This window comes from Anabrus simplex, chromosome 13, assembly GCF_040414725.1.
Source record: "Anabrus simplex isolate iqAnaSimp1 chromosome 13, ASM4041472v1, whole genome shotgun sequence".
NCBI lineage: Eukaryota > Metazoa > Arthropoda > Insecta > Orthoptera > Tettigoniidae > Anabrus > Anabrus simplex.
The window spans coordinates 37,659,159-37,679,134 of NC_090277.1; the positions used below are offsets into that span (position 1 = coordinate 37,659,159).

The 19,976-nt window shown below is 39.1% G+C and overlaps 1 protein-coding gene across 2 annotated transcripts in view; it reads left to right on the plus strand.

Annotated features, from left to right (window-relative positions):
• The window catches only part of LOC137502948 (gastrula zinc finger protein XlCGF46.1-like), an 88,012-nt gene extending 73,924 nt beyond the window's left edge, over positions 1–14,088 (plus strand). The window contains exons 4-5 of one of the 2 annotated variants that reach the window (XM_068230189.1): positions 319–401; positions 11,333–14,088. In XM_068230189.1, coding sequence (XP_068086290.1) covers positions 319–401; positions 11,333–12,248 — 999 coding nt within the window. In that variant the 3' untranslated portion in view covers positions 12,249–14,088. The remainder of the gene's footprint in view (positions 1–318; positions 402–11,332) is intronic. The other variant, XR_011018943.1, reaches the window with a different exon arrangement.
• The last annotated feature ends 5,888 nt before the right edge of the window (positions 14,089–19,976 follow it).

Below are 19,976 nucleotides of genomic sequence, written 5' to 3' on the forward strand. Positions count from 1 at the left end.
ATGATGCGATGTTGTGGGAAGAGAGAAAAAGCGGTGTGGGGAGTATACTTGTCCTTCTAGTATGTCTCCTTTTATTGCTCCCACTTCCAGAGCTGTCCTCTTTATCCTATTATGAGTTCCTTTTCTTGCTCCTATTCGTCATATAATTATGACACATGTTGTTCATTTCATTTTTACATCGGGAAAATATATTGATGTTTTTATTGTGCAACTATTAAATTTATATTGTCAGCTGGTTATGCATATTTATAAACTTTTACCCTAGATTTCTGTATACTCTACAATTCATACCTTGCTTTGCATATTTGTTCCTTCCAGCTTTCTACACATATTAAGGATGAACTGTGTGTAGATCAACACACAGTTGATCAGCTCATTGTCTTTCCCAAAGAAGAAGACAAGTAAGTACAGTTTAGCGTAATTTGATTCTACACCCCTAACCCTCAACAAATGGAATTTGCTATTTATGTGTTCAGTAGCTCCATCTTCGGAGAAGTGGTCGAGTGAAGACCTTGAAAACCCAATATCAAAGGTTCAAAGCCAGCACAAGCCCATCCACATCATTCTTGAATTCTGTCACCTATACTTAACTCACGGTCCTAACTTGTTTGATTGATCATGGCGTGATAGAAAATCCCACAAAATGAAAGGAACTCTATCCATAGTATCTAGTGATTAGCAGGCTGCCTAGATGTCACTACTTGGTAGCTGAGTCAGTAAAAATATTATTAATATTACCATCACAGTTCTATTCTCCATATTGTAATAAGGGTTTCTGGTAGACCATGACGTACAGTGAATCAACCTGCCGTGATATAGACATGTGATTCTGTCTCCATTCATACATAAGTACATCTCTGCATTCTTTGAACCACATTTTATTTTATTAGTGACACTTCGCAAATATCTTCTTTCTGTGATATCGTCCAGCTCCATGGCTAAATGATAAGCATGCTGGCCTTTGGTCACAGAGGTCCCTGGTTCGATTCTTGCAGGGTCAGAAATTTTAACTATCATTGGTTAATTTTGCTTGCACGGGGACTGGCTGTACATATCTTCTTCATCAACATGTTATCCTCATCATGACGTGCAGGTCGCCTACGGGAGTCAAATTGAAAGACCTGCACCTGGCGAGCCGAACATGTCCTCGGACATTCCGGGCTATAAAAACCATATGCCATTCCATTTTTTTCTGTAGTATCGATTGGTTTTTTCAATGGTTTTTGACAAGACAACTGGATTTTCTCCCAAGAAATATTCTTGCTGATGAATCATGTTTCACACATTATTGAATTGTAATTTTCTTTACACTGATATCTGGAGTGATGAAAATCCTCATCATGTTGTTCAGTCACGTTCGGCATAGGTTCTCATTGAATGTATAGGCAGAAAGCAGGGACAGAATCATTGGCCCTTCATACTCCTACTACATTTGACAGGTCAACAGTACTTGCAGTACCTAATTGAAATGATGCCAGATGTTCTCAATGACATTCCTCTGCATATACAAAGAGGTATCTTGTTCTGTCATGATTGTGCGACCCTTGCATTTCTTTGTCATGCAGGAGTACTTGGACACAACTGTTTTTGAGCGATGGAATTGGTTGAAATCATCTACTTCAGTGGGTGGCATGAAGTCTTGAAGAAAATCCCTTTTGGCTTTTTATTTCCTGCCGGGCTGAGTGGCTCAGACGGTTAAGGCGCTGGCCTTCTAACCCCAACTTGGCAGGTTCGATCCTGGCTCAGTCCGGTGGTATTTGAAGGTGCTCAAATACGACAGCCCCATGTCGGTAGATTTACTGGCACGTAAAAGAACTCCTGCGGGACTAAATTCCGGCACCTCGACATCTCCGAAGACCGTAAAAGTAGTTAGTGGGACGTAAAGCATAAAGCATTATTATTATTTTTTATTTCCTGGGGCCTGCCAAGTGGCTCAGACCGTTGAGTTGCTAGCCTTCTGACATCAAATACATCAGCCTCAAATTGGCTGGCTTGTAAAAGAAGTCCTACAGGACTAAATTCTGGTACCTCTGCACCTCTGAAAACTGTAATAGTAGTTAGTGGGATTTAAAGCAAATAACATAATCGTACCAGGTGATAGTGATGCTTGTTGTTTAAAGGGGCCCAACATCGAGGTCATCGGCCCAATTGTACCAGGGGTATGGCCTATCCCTTAATTCAAACTGCTGCTTTTCTCGACCATGCTGACAACTAATTAAAAATCACTGAACTATGCATAGTCACATATGTTTTATCTTTTAGGACGAGATGTTCCTAGCATCAATTTTTTAGCGATTCCTGGTGTTTGAAATCTCCGACTATCATCAAGAGTGTTTGGGTTTTCAAGTTGTGTTACTCAATGAACATTCTGTTGTTTAGTGATAAATCTGGAGTTTTAACACTGTAGTTAAATTGATCCACCAATGATATATGGCTTGATATCAAAGCTTTATCATCCTATCAAATTTAAGTTCAAATTATTGTCTACATTACTTTGCTGTTGACTGCCCCCATTTAGATCATTTAAGAAAAGGCTAGGAAAACAACAGATAGGGTGTCTACCACCAGAGTGACTGCTCTAAATGCATATCAGTAGTGAGTGATTTATTTATTTATTTATTTATTTATTTATTTATTTATTTATTTATTTATTTATTTATTTATTTATAAGCTGGGAGTCTTGGGGGACCTAGTATCTTCATGCAGTGTGATATTGAGGGTTCCAAGTAAGCGACGAGATCTGCTTAGGGAGACATACGGAGCGAGTTAGATAGCAGAGGTGACTTTTTTAGTGACATAGTTCCCAATAGAACTAGTGAAAAGAATTTCGTAGAAAAGGAACTACAGTAAAATCTCATTAATTCAAAGTTGTTGGGGTGGTAATTTTTGACTTTGAATTATGTGAATTTGAATTAACTGCTGCCAACTCAGAATTCAGAAATGCCAACCCTTGCTGCATCACAAAATATTCTAAGATCCTTTAATGTATGAAATCACTTTGATTCACAGTTAAACCTTTCAAATGCTGTGGAAAAATTATATTTCCAAAATGTATTCATCAATATGCATTTATTCAATTAATGCTGTTGGATAACATCATAGATTGTAGAACGTGACCTCACACCTGGGAAAAACGAAACATGATTCAAAGACGAAGAGTAATCTACTGTATACATTTGATGCAATACAAGTACAATATGAAGCACTTTCACAGGGGAGCCAGTAAGACTGTCCAATTGGAAATACATGACACCAACAAAACAAACTTCAATAACCCAGATATATATTTAACCCAAATATCAAGGATAATAAATTACTTTGTACAGTACCGGGAAAGTTCGCAAACGTTTAATGGTCCAATAGGGTTTTTTGTTTCCTATTAGGCTTATTGCCTTTAAAGAAAGAATGTAATCCAGGTTGCTTCATATTTTTTTTTTATAAACACTAGCTATGAACTGCTCCATGTGGGCCATAGCCGTAATTATAGCGTCGTCAGAATCACTTGTACGTATCACAGAATCTCACATGGCTAGAGTGGCAAATTCAACATTTTTCGTCGGAATAGTTGCCACCTGTGCCATATCTTTGTCTTGTTCAACATCAGCTGTAGCTGCATCTCCCTCTGGTGTCACGTGATCACAGCTGATCATCATCGCGGGATCACGCTCTTCTGAAGTGGTCTACGCATGGTCTATGGCGGTGTATTCGGCAAAAGTTATACCAACATGGGACTTTTACAGCCTCTCCTCCCAGTCAGTTTCATTGTCGTGTTCTTATCCTTCTTCTACTTCATTTAACGGACCAAAACTACACTTGAAGCAGTTCTTGATTATCGATGAAGGAATAGCGTCCCAGGCAACAGTCACACTCCGCATTGCATCCATCAGATTCCAATTGCATATTTCTCCCACTGGAATATTTCTAGCCGCTTCACGGAGAAAGTAACACACCAGTCGCTTTTTGTAGGCATATTTCAGAGATGAAATTATACCTTGATCTAGGGGCTGTAAGTAGCTCGTGGTGTTACCAGGCAGAAAAAAAGAATTATGTTTTAAAATTAAATTAAGTTTGTGTGCAGCGCACTGATCCAACAACAGAATTTTTTTCTGTCTTCGCATGTCATTTTGCAGTAATGCATACCAGCTACTCCTCAAATATTTTGCCTGTCATCCAGGAATTTTGACATGCAGTGTGTGAACACAGAAAGTGCCTGAAGCCCTTAAGACCTCGTGGCTTCTCGAACTTGCCTATGACAAGGGGAGGAAGTCTCTTGCTTCCAACACAGAAGGACTGTGAGCTTAACCTTGTAAGATTTCCCGCCATGCCACTTCTCGCCTTTAAAACCGCAAGTCCGTTTGGGATTGGCATTAAGAACAGTGCAGTTTCATCGGCAATGAAGATATTGTACGGTGCATACGAAATATGTGAGCCACACTTTCTCGTCAACTGCTAGTGTTCGCTGATTTTTGTTTTCTGCAAACTGCCTGCCATGTGATGTGCCATTCCTTAAAACGCTGATGCCACCTGTTTGAACACTGAAACTCCAGCCCCATCTTTAGCACCAGTTCATTTGCCTTCCTCTTAATAACCTCACCAAAAATATATATAACTTTCATCCAGTAGCTGTTAATATAAGATCACACTTATTAGGCTACAGTAAACATATCTGCATGAAACGGTCAGAGGTCACGCCTCAATAGAAGGAAATGAGAGAGCTGATGGACTTGCCAAAGCAGCTACTACCTATTCTGATGCTTTGTTGATATATGAAAAGTGCCATTTGTCTCATTTAAGGAAGGAATTGAGAGTGTATCACAAGATATGTGGAAAAACCAATGAATCACCAGCACAAACAGCCAGCTAACAAGGGACTTGTTCTTTTCAAATATTCAAGACAGACTACAAAGTAGGTTTTTGCAACATGAACATATTATAACAGTTTCTGACAGGACATGGAAAGTTTGAATCGTACTTCGAGAGGTTTATAATCAGTATTCAGAAGCCGTACAGCTGTACCTGTGAAATGCTACAAACTGTTCCTCATCTTTTATTTGACTGTCCAAATTTTAACAGGAGTAGATATGAATTATTAATGTATTTAAATGTATGTAATATAGAATACCATGCATCTCTTACTATTGTATTTCAGAGAAGATGCTGTTATAATGTGTTTGTTCAATTTATCCACCTCATTTATAAGTCATCTCTATTTGAAACTCAATTGTCATGTATTAACTTAGTTTTGCTTACTTTTGCTCTAATATACTCCGTGTCAAATAGGGTTTGTAACAGGATATTCAATGATGATGATAATAATTAATAATCTCTCCATTAAGAGGAATATTGTTCATTTGAACATGCCAAAACCACTCGATCAACTCTACTACAAATTAGAGTGTTTAGCTCCTCAATTGCGTATTCACTTTGCTCTATTTATGCACTGCATTTCTTGAGCTTCTATGCTCTCACGATATTTTTTAAATATTGAAGGTGTGGACACTGGAATTCCAAAGTCTTTAGCTATTTCAATTTTTGTTTTTGGTCCTTTGGTGACCTCCCTTATAATTTTCATCTTCTTGCTCACAAGGAAACATCAGAAATGGGCAAGTCGCTGATCGCAATGAAACTTGGAAAACACATTGAGGTACACGTAAAAAAGATGTCGGCATTAATTTTGGGTGCCAACATTCATTAGGGCGTTAACTACAGGGCCTAAAAGTTGTGACATTTCAAATTCCGCGTGATCAGCAATGAATACCTGCTGACCAATGCTCGGCCGGGACACTGCGTGCATGGAGACACGCATCTGCACCTCCTCCCCTCCCAATCCAATTGGTTCGCCAGCACACGTTTCCCTTCTCCTCGTGCTTGCCGGCTGCTTAGCTGTCGAAGAGAACCGGTGCTACACTTTGCGTACTCTATCAGCCTTCCTCATATCTCTCCTTTGTAATTTCCACATTGTATTAGTCAGTTTACATTTTCTGAAATGTTTATGAAAATGTTTGCACCGGGCGAGTTGGCCGTGCGGTTAGAGGTGCGCGGCTGTGTGCTTGCATCCGGGAGATAGTGGGTTCGAATCCCACTGTCTGCAGCCCTGAAGATGGTTTTCCGTACTTTCCCATTTTCACACCAGGCAAATGCTGAGGTTGTACCTTAATTGAGGCCACAACCGCTTCCTTCCAACTCTTAGGCCTTTCCTATCCCATCGTCGCCATAAGACCTATCTGTGTCGGTGCGACGTAAAGCAATTAGCGAAAAAAGTATGGTACCTGTTGTTAATTGTGTTTTGTTTCGGTTTTCTCTTCAATTTTTAATGTTTCGAATAGACCAAAGATTGTTTTTGTTTACTATCTGTTATTGACGGGGAGTTCGCCTGATGTAATGTATACGGAGTCATTTCTTGTGTTGCCTGTTAATTGTTTGTTGTTGTACCAGTTCGTACAATAGCCATTTAACTTTTTGCGTATGTAACTGCCATTATACCCAGAAGCCTGTATTGTGATACTTTAATATCGGTAGGGCCTACTTGTTGAATACATAGACCTTCGTCAGCTAAAACGCAAAAGTACCGGTAAAGTAAGACTACAGGTCTGCCTGTGATTGCTGTATATCTACTGCATATATAAATGCACATCTTTTTTTATTTTTCAAGGCTTTTCTTATTACGTCAAACTTTACTACATTCCATGTTATCACTCATATCGAAGTTGCCTATGCATTAAATTTATTTATACTGGACAATCGTTGCTGCATTTGAAATGTGTTGTGCCTGTCACTGCAAAACATAAATAAATCGTTCAGTACAAGCACAAATAAAAACATTCTACCTATAGGCCTATTCCTTATACCAGAGTAAGCAATACGGAAAATACCAGGAGTTTCAAACTCGAAGTTTATAACTGCTGCTGTTGTCGTCTGCGATGTCATTTTGTTATGACACAACTGATAGCGTACAAAAAATGGGTGGGGGAAGAGGACATAAAAAGAAGATCTGCACCTATAACTAGGTTTTGATATCCCGAGGTACCGAATCTCATTACATTAATTGAGATCCTCTACCCGGGCATGTAATTTCTTCACATTAAAAGGTATTTAATGTTGTTTAAAGGTGGGAGATTTATTTAGTGGTGGGTGATTTAATTTAATTCCATATGTATGTCCACTCTAAAGGACACTAACGACAGCTTTAAGGTGTTTTAGAAGTAAATAATAATAATTTACGCATAGGTAGGACGCGGTACCCCATCCCACGTTTGACCATGCCCGGTGGTAGGCTACGTAACTCAGAGTTGTACCCACGAATGTGACAACTCACCAGAATTAGCAGGAATGAAAATATACCATTTGAATAAGATATTGGTATATTAGTTTAAATATCATTATGTGTGAAACGGAACGTTATTTAAAGGATTTCAATAATTATAGTAGAAAAGAAGCAAAGTATAGAGCCGGTCCTGTTCAACAGCTATACTAGACTTAACTAAGTAGCCGGCAAGCACAAGGAGAAGGGAAACGTGTGGTGGCGAACCAATTGGATTGGGTGGGGAGGAGCGTGCAGAGGCGTGTCTCCATGCACACAGTGTCCCGGCCTAGCATTGGTCAGCAGGTATTCATCACTGATCACGCGGAATTTGAAATGTCGCATCTTTTAGGCCCCGTAGTTAACACCCTAATGAATGTTGGCACCCAAAATTGATGCCAACATCGTTTTTGCGTGTACCTCAATGTGTTTTCCAAGTTTCATCACGATCGGCGACTTGCCCATTGCCGATCTTCCCTTGTCAGTGTCTTAGAAGAATACTGATGCTTAGCCATCTCGAAACACGAAAAGGAACACACTTGCCCTAAACTAAAGTACTGTAACAATAAACTAAAACACAGTATAAATATAATATACTAACCTTGAAGGTTATAACTGCACACTAGAACAAAGTAAAATGAGTAACTACAAGAATACAAAAGAACTATAATTTCACTAGAACTTGGCAACTCTGAAGCATACTGTTGACACACCAAAGTCAAATGAAAGTGTGGAAACATACCCCTGGACGTTCCGGAAGACACGTTCTATCATGATGCGGAGAATTTTAAAATTTAAATTACACCGTAAAATATTATTTGTAACAAAATGAAAGCCAATTTCCAATTAAAAATCCAAATTTCGATAATGGGACTGATGTTCTTCAAGTTACAAATTATCTCTATTTCAAATGAAACAGTTTAAATAACATGCAAAACCATACCTCGTGTTTTCCGGGAATGAGAGATTCTTCGAATACGGCGGGATTTTGAATTATTGAGGTTCTACTGTAGTAATGCCTTCAGTGGATATTTTTAATGACAGTCACGGCAGACGACTTGCTATGAAAATTGAGTGGGAATATACTGTCTGGGCAATTCAAGGTAGCGTATATACTGGGGCTACTACTTCTGTGATAATGGCGAGTCTTTATGAAAAGTATTAAACATATGAAATCAACTCTGTCCCTCGTAAATTCAACAACTTCCTTAGTTATGAAATATCCCCGTAGGCATAGTCTTTCAGAAAGGTTTTGTGTGAATAAGGGAAGTAGCAAAACTCACAATTTTTTTGTATTTGTAAGAACTTTAATAGTATGAAGGCATGGTATCATGCAAATATCTATCATATTTATAACAGGGGTGGAAATTTCTTGTTGAGGGAATTATGTGCAATTAATAAAGAGTTTACAGTAGTACAGAATATAATTGCACTTCCATACTCTTAAAAACTAATTTAAGGCACTGAAACGAGTACAGAAGAACAGAGCCATAAGATTCAGGAAGCAAACCTGGAAATGAAGGAATTTTAAGTTACCCAGTTGCCACAGTCAATCATTAGGGATGAAGGTTTCTGAGATTGCTCTTGATAAAGTGTCCCATTAAAATTCAGTATATTGATGAAATCTGATGAGATTAATGTGAAAGGAGTGGAATCGTAGGTCATGTTTGAGTGAAGGGATGGTATTAAAGGTATTTCCAGAAGTTATACTGTCTATCACAGACACTGAGGATATACGATATTGGAGGGGAATGATTATTCTGGCGAAGGAAACTTATTGCTGACATGAATGGTTTACTAATGAGAGGGATGGAATATTAAGTATAAAGTTAGTTTGTGATAATATGAAGGAGGTAGGAATTATTGGAACATATAGGCCTCAGAAAGAGTAAAGAGACATGGAAATATTTAAGAAACTAATAGATTATACTCATATAAAAAGAATAATAATGATATGGTAATAATTGAGTGTGATCTAAACTTGCATCAAATTGTATGGAATGGAGCTGCAGGTTATGTTACATAGTATGAAATCGAAATCAACTTTCAACCTATTGGGACGTGTTACATACATTTAGTATGTGTAGAAGAAATGTTATGTACAGAACAAAAATGACCAACCATACACCTATGGGATCCAAACCTACAACCGCCCAATTTCGTGTCGGTTGTGAAGGTTGCGGGTTCATATCGCACTGGTGTCTGGTTTCGTGATTTTGCGTTGGTTGTGGAGGTTGTGGGTTCAAATTCCACTGGTGTCTGGTTGGCCAATTTTATTTTGTACTTAACATGTATTCTACACATACTAAATGTATGTAACATGACCTAATACATTGAAAGCTGGTTTTGATCACAATGCGGTCATGAAAATTGAATATCCTTTATCATAGCATGGTTTGTCCATTAATAGAATATGCAGACTGTGTTTGAGATTCCCACCAAAAACACCTAATAAAAGAAATAGATTCTGCGGAGAAAAGCAGCAAGATTTTTAACAGGATTTCAGGAGAAAAAGTAATGCATCAGAAAAATTAGATGATCTTTGTTGGAAGCTTTGAGTAAGAGAAGAGAGAGAACTAGTCTTGAAGAATTATGGAGATCCTATACCAGACAGTAGGTGAGGGGGGTATCTGGGAGAGTCTTCAGTTGGAAAATAATTATGTCAGCATGGCTGACCACAAGTACAAAATTACATGGGGTTTCAGCACAAGTGATTGAGGTAAATTTTCATTGAATGAAAGGGGCATGAAGATGTCGAAGAGTTTGCCAGTGTAAGTCGTAGATAGTTTTCCAAAATCTGTGCAGATATTCAAGAAGAGAATAAACTGCAACAATGAAATGATATATTTGAGGGCATCTGACGTGTGCATGTTATTGTGTATAAAGAATTTTGTGAAAAATTAATTCCATCCCTATGTCTACGGTGATTGAACACCTGCAATATGAGACTGACCCCAGGAGTGAAGTACACTGATGTCTTTGAGGGCCCTGCGACTAGTACGGTAGCTGTAAAAAGCCCTTCAGGAACTCTGAAATGGGGTGCAAGAAATTGCTCTGATTAAGCCACATCAGGTCAGTATGTGTAATAGGTACCAAAATGGGAGAAAAGTAATGTAATTTAGATGTTATAGCAGCTCTATAGTATTACTTGATGTGATTCTACATAATGTATATGATTTGATTATGTGTAAGTGCAGTAGGTATTAAGAGTAGAATTTTGTTAATAATATAAATTTATTAAGAATGAACTGTGTGTTTAATGGAAAAATTGAATACTACTACATTAGAGGACATTTTCTTCTTTTGTAATTTAATAATTAACGCTTGATAATAAAGTATTTTTGTGTATCTTTTGCCACCAAGGTAGACACCTTATTTACAAATAAAGTAATTTTGTTTTGATCTGTAAATGCTGGGGCTGTACCTTAATGAAGGCCACGGCCGCTTCCTTCCCATTGGTAGCCTTTCCCATCCCATCGTCGCCATGAAACATATCTGTGTTGGTGCGACGTAAAGCAAATAGAAAAAAAACTTTTAATCTGATTGGACCACCTTGCATGAGCATGTAAGTCTGTGTTGTGACACATAATAGCTGTGAAGTTTGCAGCCACTATTTGAATAGATTCTGGATTAAACAGAGAGAGCCCTAGCGAGTGTAGCTGTGTTATTGTGTAGAATAAGCAACGAGATAATAATTCTTAGAAGCTACCAGTCGAATTTTCGTTTACCTACCACCCTGCCAACTTCTTACTGTATGAAGTATCACTTTTTCCATTGGGCTTTGCCTTTTTTACTGTGGATAAGTATTGTAGCTTGTAAAATATCCAAATGTATACTTTCATGACAACCTCCTGTCCATGTTTATTTGTCTACCCACAGTGGTGTAAAGCTGTCAAGATTCTCTGTGACACAGTTGCCTTGTAATTTGAGGAGAAGAATTTTCTTATCTATGTTGAGTTTCATTTTGGAATTTGTATTTGATCTTGTTGTCTTACTTACAAAATGTATAGGTCTTAATTTTCTTTATTTTAGGGTTCCTGTGGATACAGGTGATATTAGTGGCTGCAGGATATTGGACAAAAAATGTGATCTGATGTGCAATTTGCCACCTCATAATGTACAGGACACATTGCACTTGCCCCAGTCTGGGGAAAGACCAATCCATCCTATTGGAGAGTCGCTCTTCTGTTGCAATGAATGTGGTAAAAAGTTTTCGCGGAAAGTTTATCTTCGAACACACCTCCTCACACATACTCAAGAATTTGCGTATACCTGCAATGAATGTGATAAAAGATTTCGTCTAATGAGCCACCTGAAAAGTCACCTCGTAATACATTCTGATGAGCGCCCACATTGGTGTGTCCGATGTGGGAAATGTTTTCGTCATAAACACGCGCTAAATACACACCTCCGAATACATACTGGTGAGCGTCCGTACATATGTAAGGAATGTGGTAAAAGCTTTCGTCAGAAGGGGACGCTTGATACCCATGTGTACACTCATAGTGTTGATCGTCCGTTGTCTTGTAACCAATGTGGTAAATGCTTTCGCGAAAAAACTGGGCTAAATTCACATCTCAAAATCCATACTGAGGAGCTACCGCATGAGTGCAAAGTATGTAGTAGAAGGTTTCGTTTAAAAAGTACGCTTAGGTTACACAAGGTGGCTCATAGTGGTGTACGTCCACATGTTTGTTGCGATTGCGGTAGACGATTTAGTCGGAAGAGCAATCTTAAGACGCACATGCTTACACATAGTGGAGATCGTTGCTTCGTTTGTCATGTATGTGGTGAGAGGTTCTCCCTTAAGTCAACGCTTAAAACACACCTTCTAACTCATAGTCATGAGCGACGTCATACATGTTTCAAATGTGGTAAGCGATTTTCGCGCACGAGCTCCCTACGTAGGCACGATCTCACTCATAGAGCTGTCTCCGCTAGTCTGTAACCGGGGTGGTAAAAAGTTTCGTGTGTAGTGTAGGCTTATTAATCCTTTCCCAAGGACTATCTTTGACTCACTGTCTGGTGAAACCTAGAGTGATCATGTGCTTGTCAGGTATAGTTGTGGTGTACCTTCAGTAAATAATTTAGTCTGTAAAATCCGCTTAAGTTATCACTTTCAAATTTTATAACAATGGACAATACACTATAGTTGTTCTAAAATGATACTCTGAGATCACCTAATTACCCGCAGGAACCCTCGCAGTTCAGAATGATACATCAAGAAGCATCCAATATGGTGCGTAATATTAAATTGCTTGTTCTTCAACTCACTCTGAATTGCTCGACCTGATGAGGCTCTTATTTTCTTGGTAATGCACAGACCGCAGAAATTCACCCTGAATCTCCCAATTTATTTCATTTTCGGGATTATTCGGACGAAGCTATTTAGATAGCAAATCAAGCTTCCTCTCGGACATACAAATTATAAACAATCACTGAATAGGATTGGAAGATAAATAGAATTTAGTAAGAATATTATGTAATTAAGTAGAGGTTCATGGTCCGAAACAGAATTAAATGGAGAATTAAAAATAATTATGTTTTATACTAGTAGGCCTAAAATTTAAAAAAAGACGGTACCTGAATAAACATTTCCTGTCCTGTGCTGTATTTTGATTTCCCTCAGATTCATATCCTGTCCCAACTTCTTCCCATATCATTTTTATTATCATACCTACAACTTCAATCTACTATTGCATTTGTCAACATATTCATCTAATTTGTCACAAATACCCCTCGCACTCAACTGGTTATGAGCAGCCATGTTGCTGCAGTGTATTTACATTCAGTCAGCTGTCTGTTCTAACTAAGAAAACATATAAAAGAACACTTTATTTTTAGATTCCGTGCATGCCAGTTGTATCTAGGAAGCGTAGGAATTTACTGGTTCCATAAAGTTATATGTTTAGCAGACAGATGGCTGAGGAAGTCGGTTTGAAAGTCGAGTGTGCTTTACTCCGCAACCTGCCGGAAAGAGTTAAATACCTGTGTACACACACGGCAAAGCCTCCGAACTAATGTGCTAAACAGGCGTGCTGTGTACAGTGTACCGAGTGAGTGGAGTAAGAGTGGGGAGCAGCAGGTCGAGGCGAGTGTGACAAGGAAGATGATCGGGCGTAGAGCAATATGGAGCATTTATAGGTAGATGGCAGGGAAGAATGAAGATGGAATCAACCAAAATAAAGAAGATAGATTGGAGATGGATTTGAAGGGTGAGATGCTATTGGTGGCAGCTGTGGTCACTGAGCTGCTGGTTATTGGGTGTGTGGAAGTGAATCCAGTTGCAGAGCAGTGGCAACATGAATTGGGAGGACATAGAAGTAATAAAAAAAGTTGTGAAGTAGGTAGCGGAGGAACTCGGTCTGTTTGACCAGTTAAAGCAGATGATACAAGAGTAAGTCAAAGAACTCGAAAGATGAGGCTGTGGATCCAGGAAATCACGAACGAAACCAAAGGTAAAATAGAAGATAGTGCAAGAGGAATGTTATTCCTAAGGGAGAAAATAAAAAATATAGAAGAGGAGGTGATGAATTTGAAGAAGGAAATAGCAGCGGGAGCAAAATAGCCATGTTAATTTATGGTCTACAGGTAGAGAAGACAGAAGCTAAAGTGGACATTATCTATAAGGTGGTAGATATCTTACAAAAACTGAAGATTAACTCTAGTGAGGTTCTTATAGATGACTTCAGAGGATTGGCAAGATGAGGGGGCGCAGACCTATAAAGGTGATGCTCCTATCCTCACTGAAGGTGGACATAGTAACCAGAAACGCCGGAAATCTACACGCAAGAAAATGTGGGTTCAGAGGGGCTTGGGAAAAGACAGGAATAAAAATTTCTGAATTTTGAACAAACATAAGGTGTGGGCAAGACTGCAAGCGTTGAGGGCGCATATGAGGGGTCAGGCACTGGTGGTGTCCAATGGCAAATGGACTCGAAATTGGAGTCTGTTGAAACTTCAGTCTACGGAGGAGTGTTTAAAACAGGATTAAATTAGTAGGACCGGTAAGACGCGCCTTGTAGGAGTGGAGCACAGAGTGCGGGATGTAGTGTCAGAGAAGTTGGGCATGGTGAAAAGGGAACAATGAAGGGAAGCAGTGAGTTGTGTGACCTTAGTATGGCATCGAGTTCATAGGAAAGGTGGCAAAGAGAACATGGGGCGGTGTGGCCGTGCATAGTGGGGAGAGAAGATCAGTGGATGACGGGGAGAAAATAAAATTTGGGCCAGGGTAATAGGCAGAGATTTAAGAGAGGAGACCGGCGTGGAGGCCTGGTTAAGACGTGAATGAAGAGGGGAGACCGCTGTGCAGGGCTGTTTACGTCCCGTGCTGAGGGAATGTGAAATCCAGAGGGAGAAACTTAATAAAAGTAATGCTCTGTATAAAGGGAGAAGCAGGAGCTTGAAGGCTTTGTTGGGGAAGAAAAATAAAAGTGAGGAAGGCATAATAACTGGAAGTAAAATGTTAAGTAATGTTAGTGAGTAATTTAGGGAATTGCATGCAAATATGAATGGTAAGCTAAAGTTGGTTGATGGTGGAGCGTGTCTGATATTTGTAGTTTGAGATAAAAGTTATTGTAGTAAAAATTGGTGGGTAGTGAAATGTGCTCATTTATTGCTCTTATAGTGTTTGAAATGTATCGTGAACTTGATATTGTATTTGGTAGAGTGTGCATGAGCAAGAAAGTTTTCTTGGTGGATTTATTTGATATCAATAGTGAAATGAGGGTAAGGGAGATGATGATCAGGAGATGGAGTTGATGGTATATGGTAAGTAAGGTGGAAGGTCAGAATTAAGATGCGATTATGAGTGGTATATGTTATAATTGTCATGGACGGAGGATGTTAATATGTGGAGATGATGTTTATAAGAAAAAGTGTGTCTAAAAAAATGGAGAAAAACGAGATAGTAAGGTATAGTTGGTAGGTGTTCGGTATGGTAAGACGTGATGGCATAAGGTTGTGTGGGGACTGGCCCTAAATTTAAATGAGATATAGTACGTAGTTATTATATGACGATGGTTGATATAAAGAATGGAGTTATAATTGTTTTGAAAGGCAGAAGTTAATACTGGTAGAAAGTGATGTAATAGAGTGAGTGTAAAAACGATGAGGTGACAAAGTTGGAGGATGATAATAAAATGTGAGGGTATAATTTAATATGGTAAGTGGATTATGTGATAGGTGGTTAGATATGTATGAATATTAAGAAGATTTTGGTGCTTCAATAGAAGGCTGAAATTAATTATGCTAGTAAGTAAGGTAGTGAGTGATTAAAAAAATTGTGAGGTGATAAGGTTGGAAAATGAGGGCCAAATGTGATTGTATCAGTTAATGTGGTGAGTGGATTAAGGTAAGAGAGCGAGTGTAAAGATGGTGCAATGAAATGTTGGCGGATGATGGTAAAATGTGATGGCATAATTTAATATCGTGTGTAGCTTTTGTGATTATAGTTCATATATGGAGGAATGGTAAGATGAGTTTCTGCTGCGTTATTGTATGTAAATTATGAAAGAAATGAGTGGAGTGAGGTAATGATGACTATTAACAAGGAAGTACTTCATGTGAAAAACGCAATGCAAGGAGATTACGGCACACTAACTTGGCAGGTGGTGTAATGTTATGGCTGTATCAGCAAACATGAATAGGTCAATGAGAGTGGAGGGTAGAAGTTATGGAATGTGCTAGGTTCGCAAGTACAGCCAGAAGGGAGATGGAGGCCTTGAACCTCCATGTGCCAAATTGCTGTTGTTTAAATATGGTAATACGTTTTCCCTCAAGTGTAATCTTGAAAGACAACTAATCACACATACTTGGAGTGTGCTGACATTATTGTAATGATTGTGGCAAAATGGTTTGTAATTAGAGAATGATTAATAAACAGCTGTTTACACATACTGGAGGGCGCTCACTCCTTCTCCTGTCCTGAATGTTGAGGTGCACTTTCCCTTAACTATAGCATTCGAAAAAACATGTTCATCCATACTTGAAGAACTTTTCATCTGAAATCTAATCTTCCAATGCACCTGCTCACTTATACCAGAAATCGATCACGGTTGGTACGAATGAGGGGCAAGCTTTACTGAAAATGCTAGTCTTGGATATATCTAGTCTGTCATTTTACACAATGGCTAAGCTGTTGATACATGTGTGAAGATAACTTTGCTCTATCATGTATTAAAATTAATATTTTGACTCGTACTGTAGAACGGGGACATTCTCATTTGGTAAACTTTTCTAACCCTGGCGTTCTGAATTTCATAATAGGTTCTCACACACTGTTGTAACCAAAGTGGTAAAAATTTCTCACACTGCTGTATTGAATATGGTTGAAGATGAATTGTAAAGGCTAATTTTATGTAATATCTGCTCTCTATCTCGTGAATAACTACTGTTTTGTAAGAAGTGTGATGGTACGTTTTCTTAGAAGTCTTAGGAAGACCATAGTCGCTAAACCAGCAAGTTGGCTGTACGATTAGGAGCGCGTAGCTGTGAGCTCACATCCGGGAGATAGTGGGTTTGAACCCCACTGTCGGCAGCCCTGAAGATGGTTTTCCGTGATTTCCTATTTTCACACCAGGCAAATGCTGGGGCTGTGCATTAATTAAGGCCACAGCCATTTCCTTACCATTCCTAGGCCATTCCTGCCCCATCGTCGCCATAAAACCTATCTGTGTTGGTGCGACGTTAAGAAAATAACTAAAATAAGCATAGTCACTAAAACTGCATAACCACGACACCATGTTAATAGATGAGTAAAACCGTTTTACCGCAAGTCTCATCTTCCAACAGACCTGGTAGCTGACTAGTGAATAGCTACACTGATGTAATGTATCATTGGTTGTTACTTCTTTTTGGAACTACGCTCCCGAGGAACACAGGTGTAGACATTACCGATGACACCCATGGTATGTTTCAATATGATTTTCAGGAATTTCTAATCTTAAAAAGGATTCTATTGAATGGCTACACCCTTGTACTCAACGTGCAAATATGTTAAAGTCTGCAGTCTGAGCTTGTTTGACAAGTGTTAATGCACTCTGCGGTATGGCCAATCCATTACAATGTATACAATAGTAGATTATCTGAATAGTACAATCGTTGGTGTTACCAGTCTTCTAACTCACGTGAAAGCCCGCAGTTTTCTCATGAGTGCAATGCTATGTTTTACCAACAGATCCTTTGTTAAACAACAGCCGGGCTGAGTGGCCCAAACGGTTAACGTGCAGAGTTCCTGACTGCAACGTGTCAGGTTCGATCCCCGCTCAGTCAAGTTTTTTTGAAGGTACCCAGATATTTGAGCCTTGTGTCAGTAGATTTAATGGCACATTAAAGAAGACCTTCGGGATTCAATTCCGGCACCTTGGCATTATAGAAAATCGTAAAAGTAGTTAGTGGGACGTAAAGCCAATAACATTATTAGTATTATTATTAACAACCATTCAATTTTCACGCCTTCATTCCCCTCAAAATGACCTTGAAAAGTCAATGCTTCCTGTTGGATGGGGTTGTGCAGGAGGCGGTTATGGTCTTCTTCACGCAGTGGGACACGGTGTTTTACCTCACGGAATCTTCAAAGTGGTGCATCGGAGGGGTGAGTACCTCAGTGCTCATGGCGATTTTGCGCAATTGGCATCAGAATTTAGGACTGTACGGTCGTCGAATGGAATCTTTTTGATCGCACCTTATTTTTAAACTTCTGTAGATCTGATGTTATTTTCCTCTGGTGAATGACGAATGTTGCTTCTTTTTCTTCCATACAATTTTGATATACCGTATTATTACTATACTAAGGACATCCGCTTTGAATTGTCCGCGTGGCGTTGGGCGCTGATACAATGATGCAAGTTACCAACTCAGCCTGCATTTAATTCCAGGCGTATCAGTAATACAAGTTCCTTGTGGAAATGTGGTGTCCAAAATTAGAGATAACATGAAAAATCTGTCGTGTGTCTTCGCGCTCCTCGCTCTGCGACGCCTGCTCCGCGCACGCAACAGCCTAGATTGTTCTCGACTCTACGAGACGTCTGCACTGCGCTTGCCTGTTACATCAGCCAGCTATATAAAGGTGCTGCCTTCCAGCCACAGGCGAGGACTTGCCAGTGCCCAGCACCAGATTACGCCGAATGTCGAACATGGAGGCTATCCCTCTTAAAAAGGTGTCTCGAATAGGTGGACTGATTCTGAGTGTTTGAGGTTTCACCTCGGGTTACTGCCTCCGCTCCCGTTTCCCGCAGCCACGTCGAGCCCAGTGACAGTATTCCCTCAGTCCCACCTAGGCTCAATCACATCAATTAGTTTTCTACTAATTATGCATTTCAATGTCAGTTCCTGACAAGTTACAGAAACAACTAATATTCTATTAGTGCAAGCTTTCGCTACTGATTACACTTGTGACGGTATAGAACAGATAGTTTTCAACTATCAAGAACTCTAGCTTTTCAATGGACTTTCGCATCAAGATAGATTCATGTATATATGTATATAAAGTGTACATTCTTTTTGAACTTCAGTCTACAAGCAACGTTAACTGTTTATAATTTTCATACTGCTTCGAGGAAATATTTATTTGAATGTATGTATATATGTTGTTAAGACTATCTGAAGCAATAAAATATAGTTGTGTTCCTGTATACCTGTTCTTGTATACAACAAAATCTAACAAAAATATTTATTTGTAAGAAAATTACACAGCATATTCCTCACCCAGCTCAGCCTGCACATACTAGATGAGGCACATGAGTTAATGCTGACTTGTATTATGCAGAACATTATAGTGAAATCATGCAAAGCATTTGCTCGTTTTCTGAAGAGTGGGCTGCCTTTACAATGGCACAACCACTGAGTTCAGGCAATTTGTATGACAAAGATAGATTATGGAAATTTCCCACAAGCTGTAACGCGACTGGAAACGTCTCACCTTCCAATTAACATAATTGGGAAAGTAGTGAAAAAATGACCCGACCCCGCAAGTGACTTATTTTTTGTGTTGTGCAATGTGGTCAAAGAAGTGACAAATGGTTTTAATTGCTCTGAGTTTTTTCTCAACTTGAAAGGCTTGCATTATGAGTTGTAACTCTTTCGCAGTTTATAACAGTCATGTAACAGTGTTGGAACCTTCGCTTACACAAAGTTAATCGTAGTATGAATCTAGTCTTGAAGATAACACATGGGGTTTTCTGCGATGATGTACCTATGTTCGTAGTTATACATCGTAATTCCACACTATGATGGAGAGGATTGCAGCGACACCGATGTGAATTCAAGGATATTACGAACAAGATCTGTAAGAATGAAATGTATGTGTAATTTATTGAGCCATTTCTTGTACTTGCTATTCTTCTATAGGGCGGTCCGGAGTTCACTACACCTGTCATGGACCACCCAAGTCACAGTTAACCTGGAATGTTAAGGCATGTGGTCAAGTGCTGACTAACTGAGGATGGATTATTGGGCCGTCGGTATTTTGCAGTGAAGGTATTCATTTTCCCTGTCAAATTTTTACAAAGTTATGTGTCGCACACAAATAATATTCAAATTAGAGGACATACTGTTTTGGCTCGTTCTTCACCGATGCTGATGAGCCCGCGTGGTTCATTCTGGTGCACGTAATATGGAGTTGAACGTTCAATATATACTCGATCAGCTGTTTTTTATGTAAATAGGAAATTTGCAT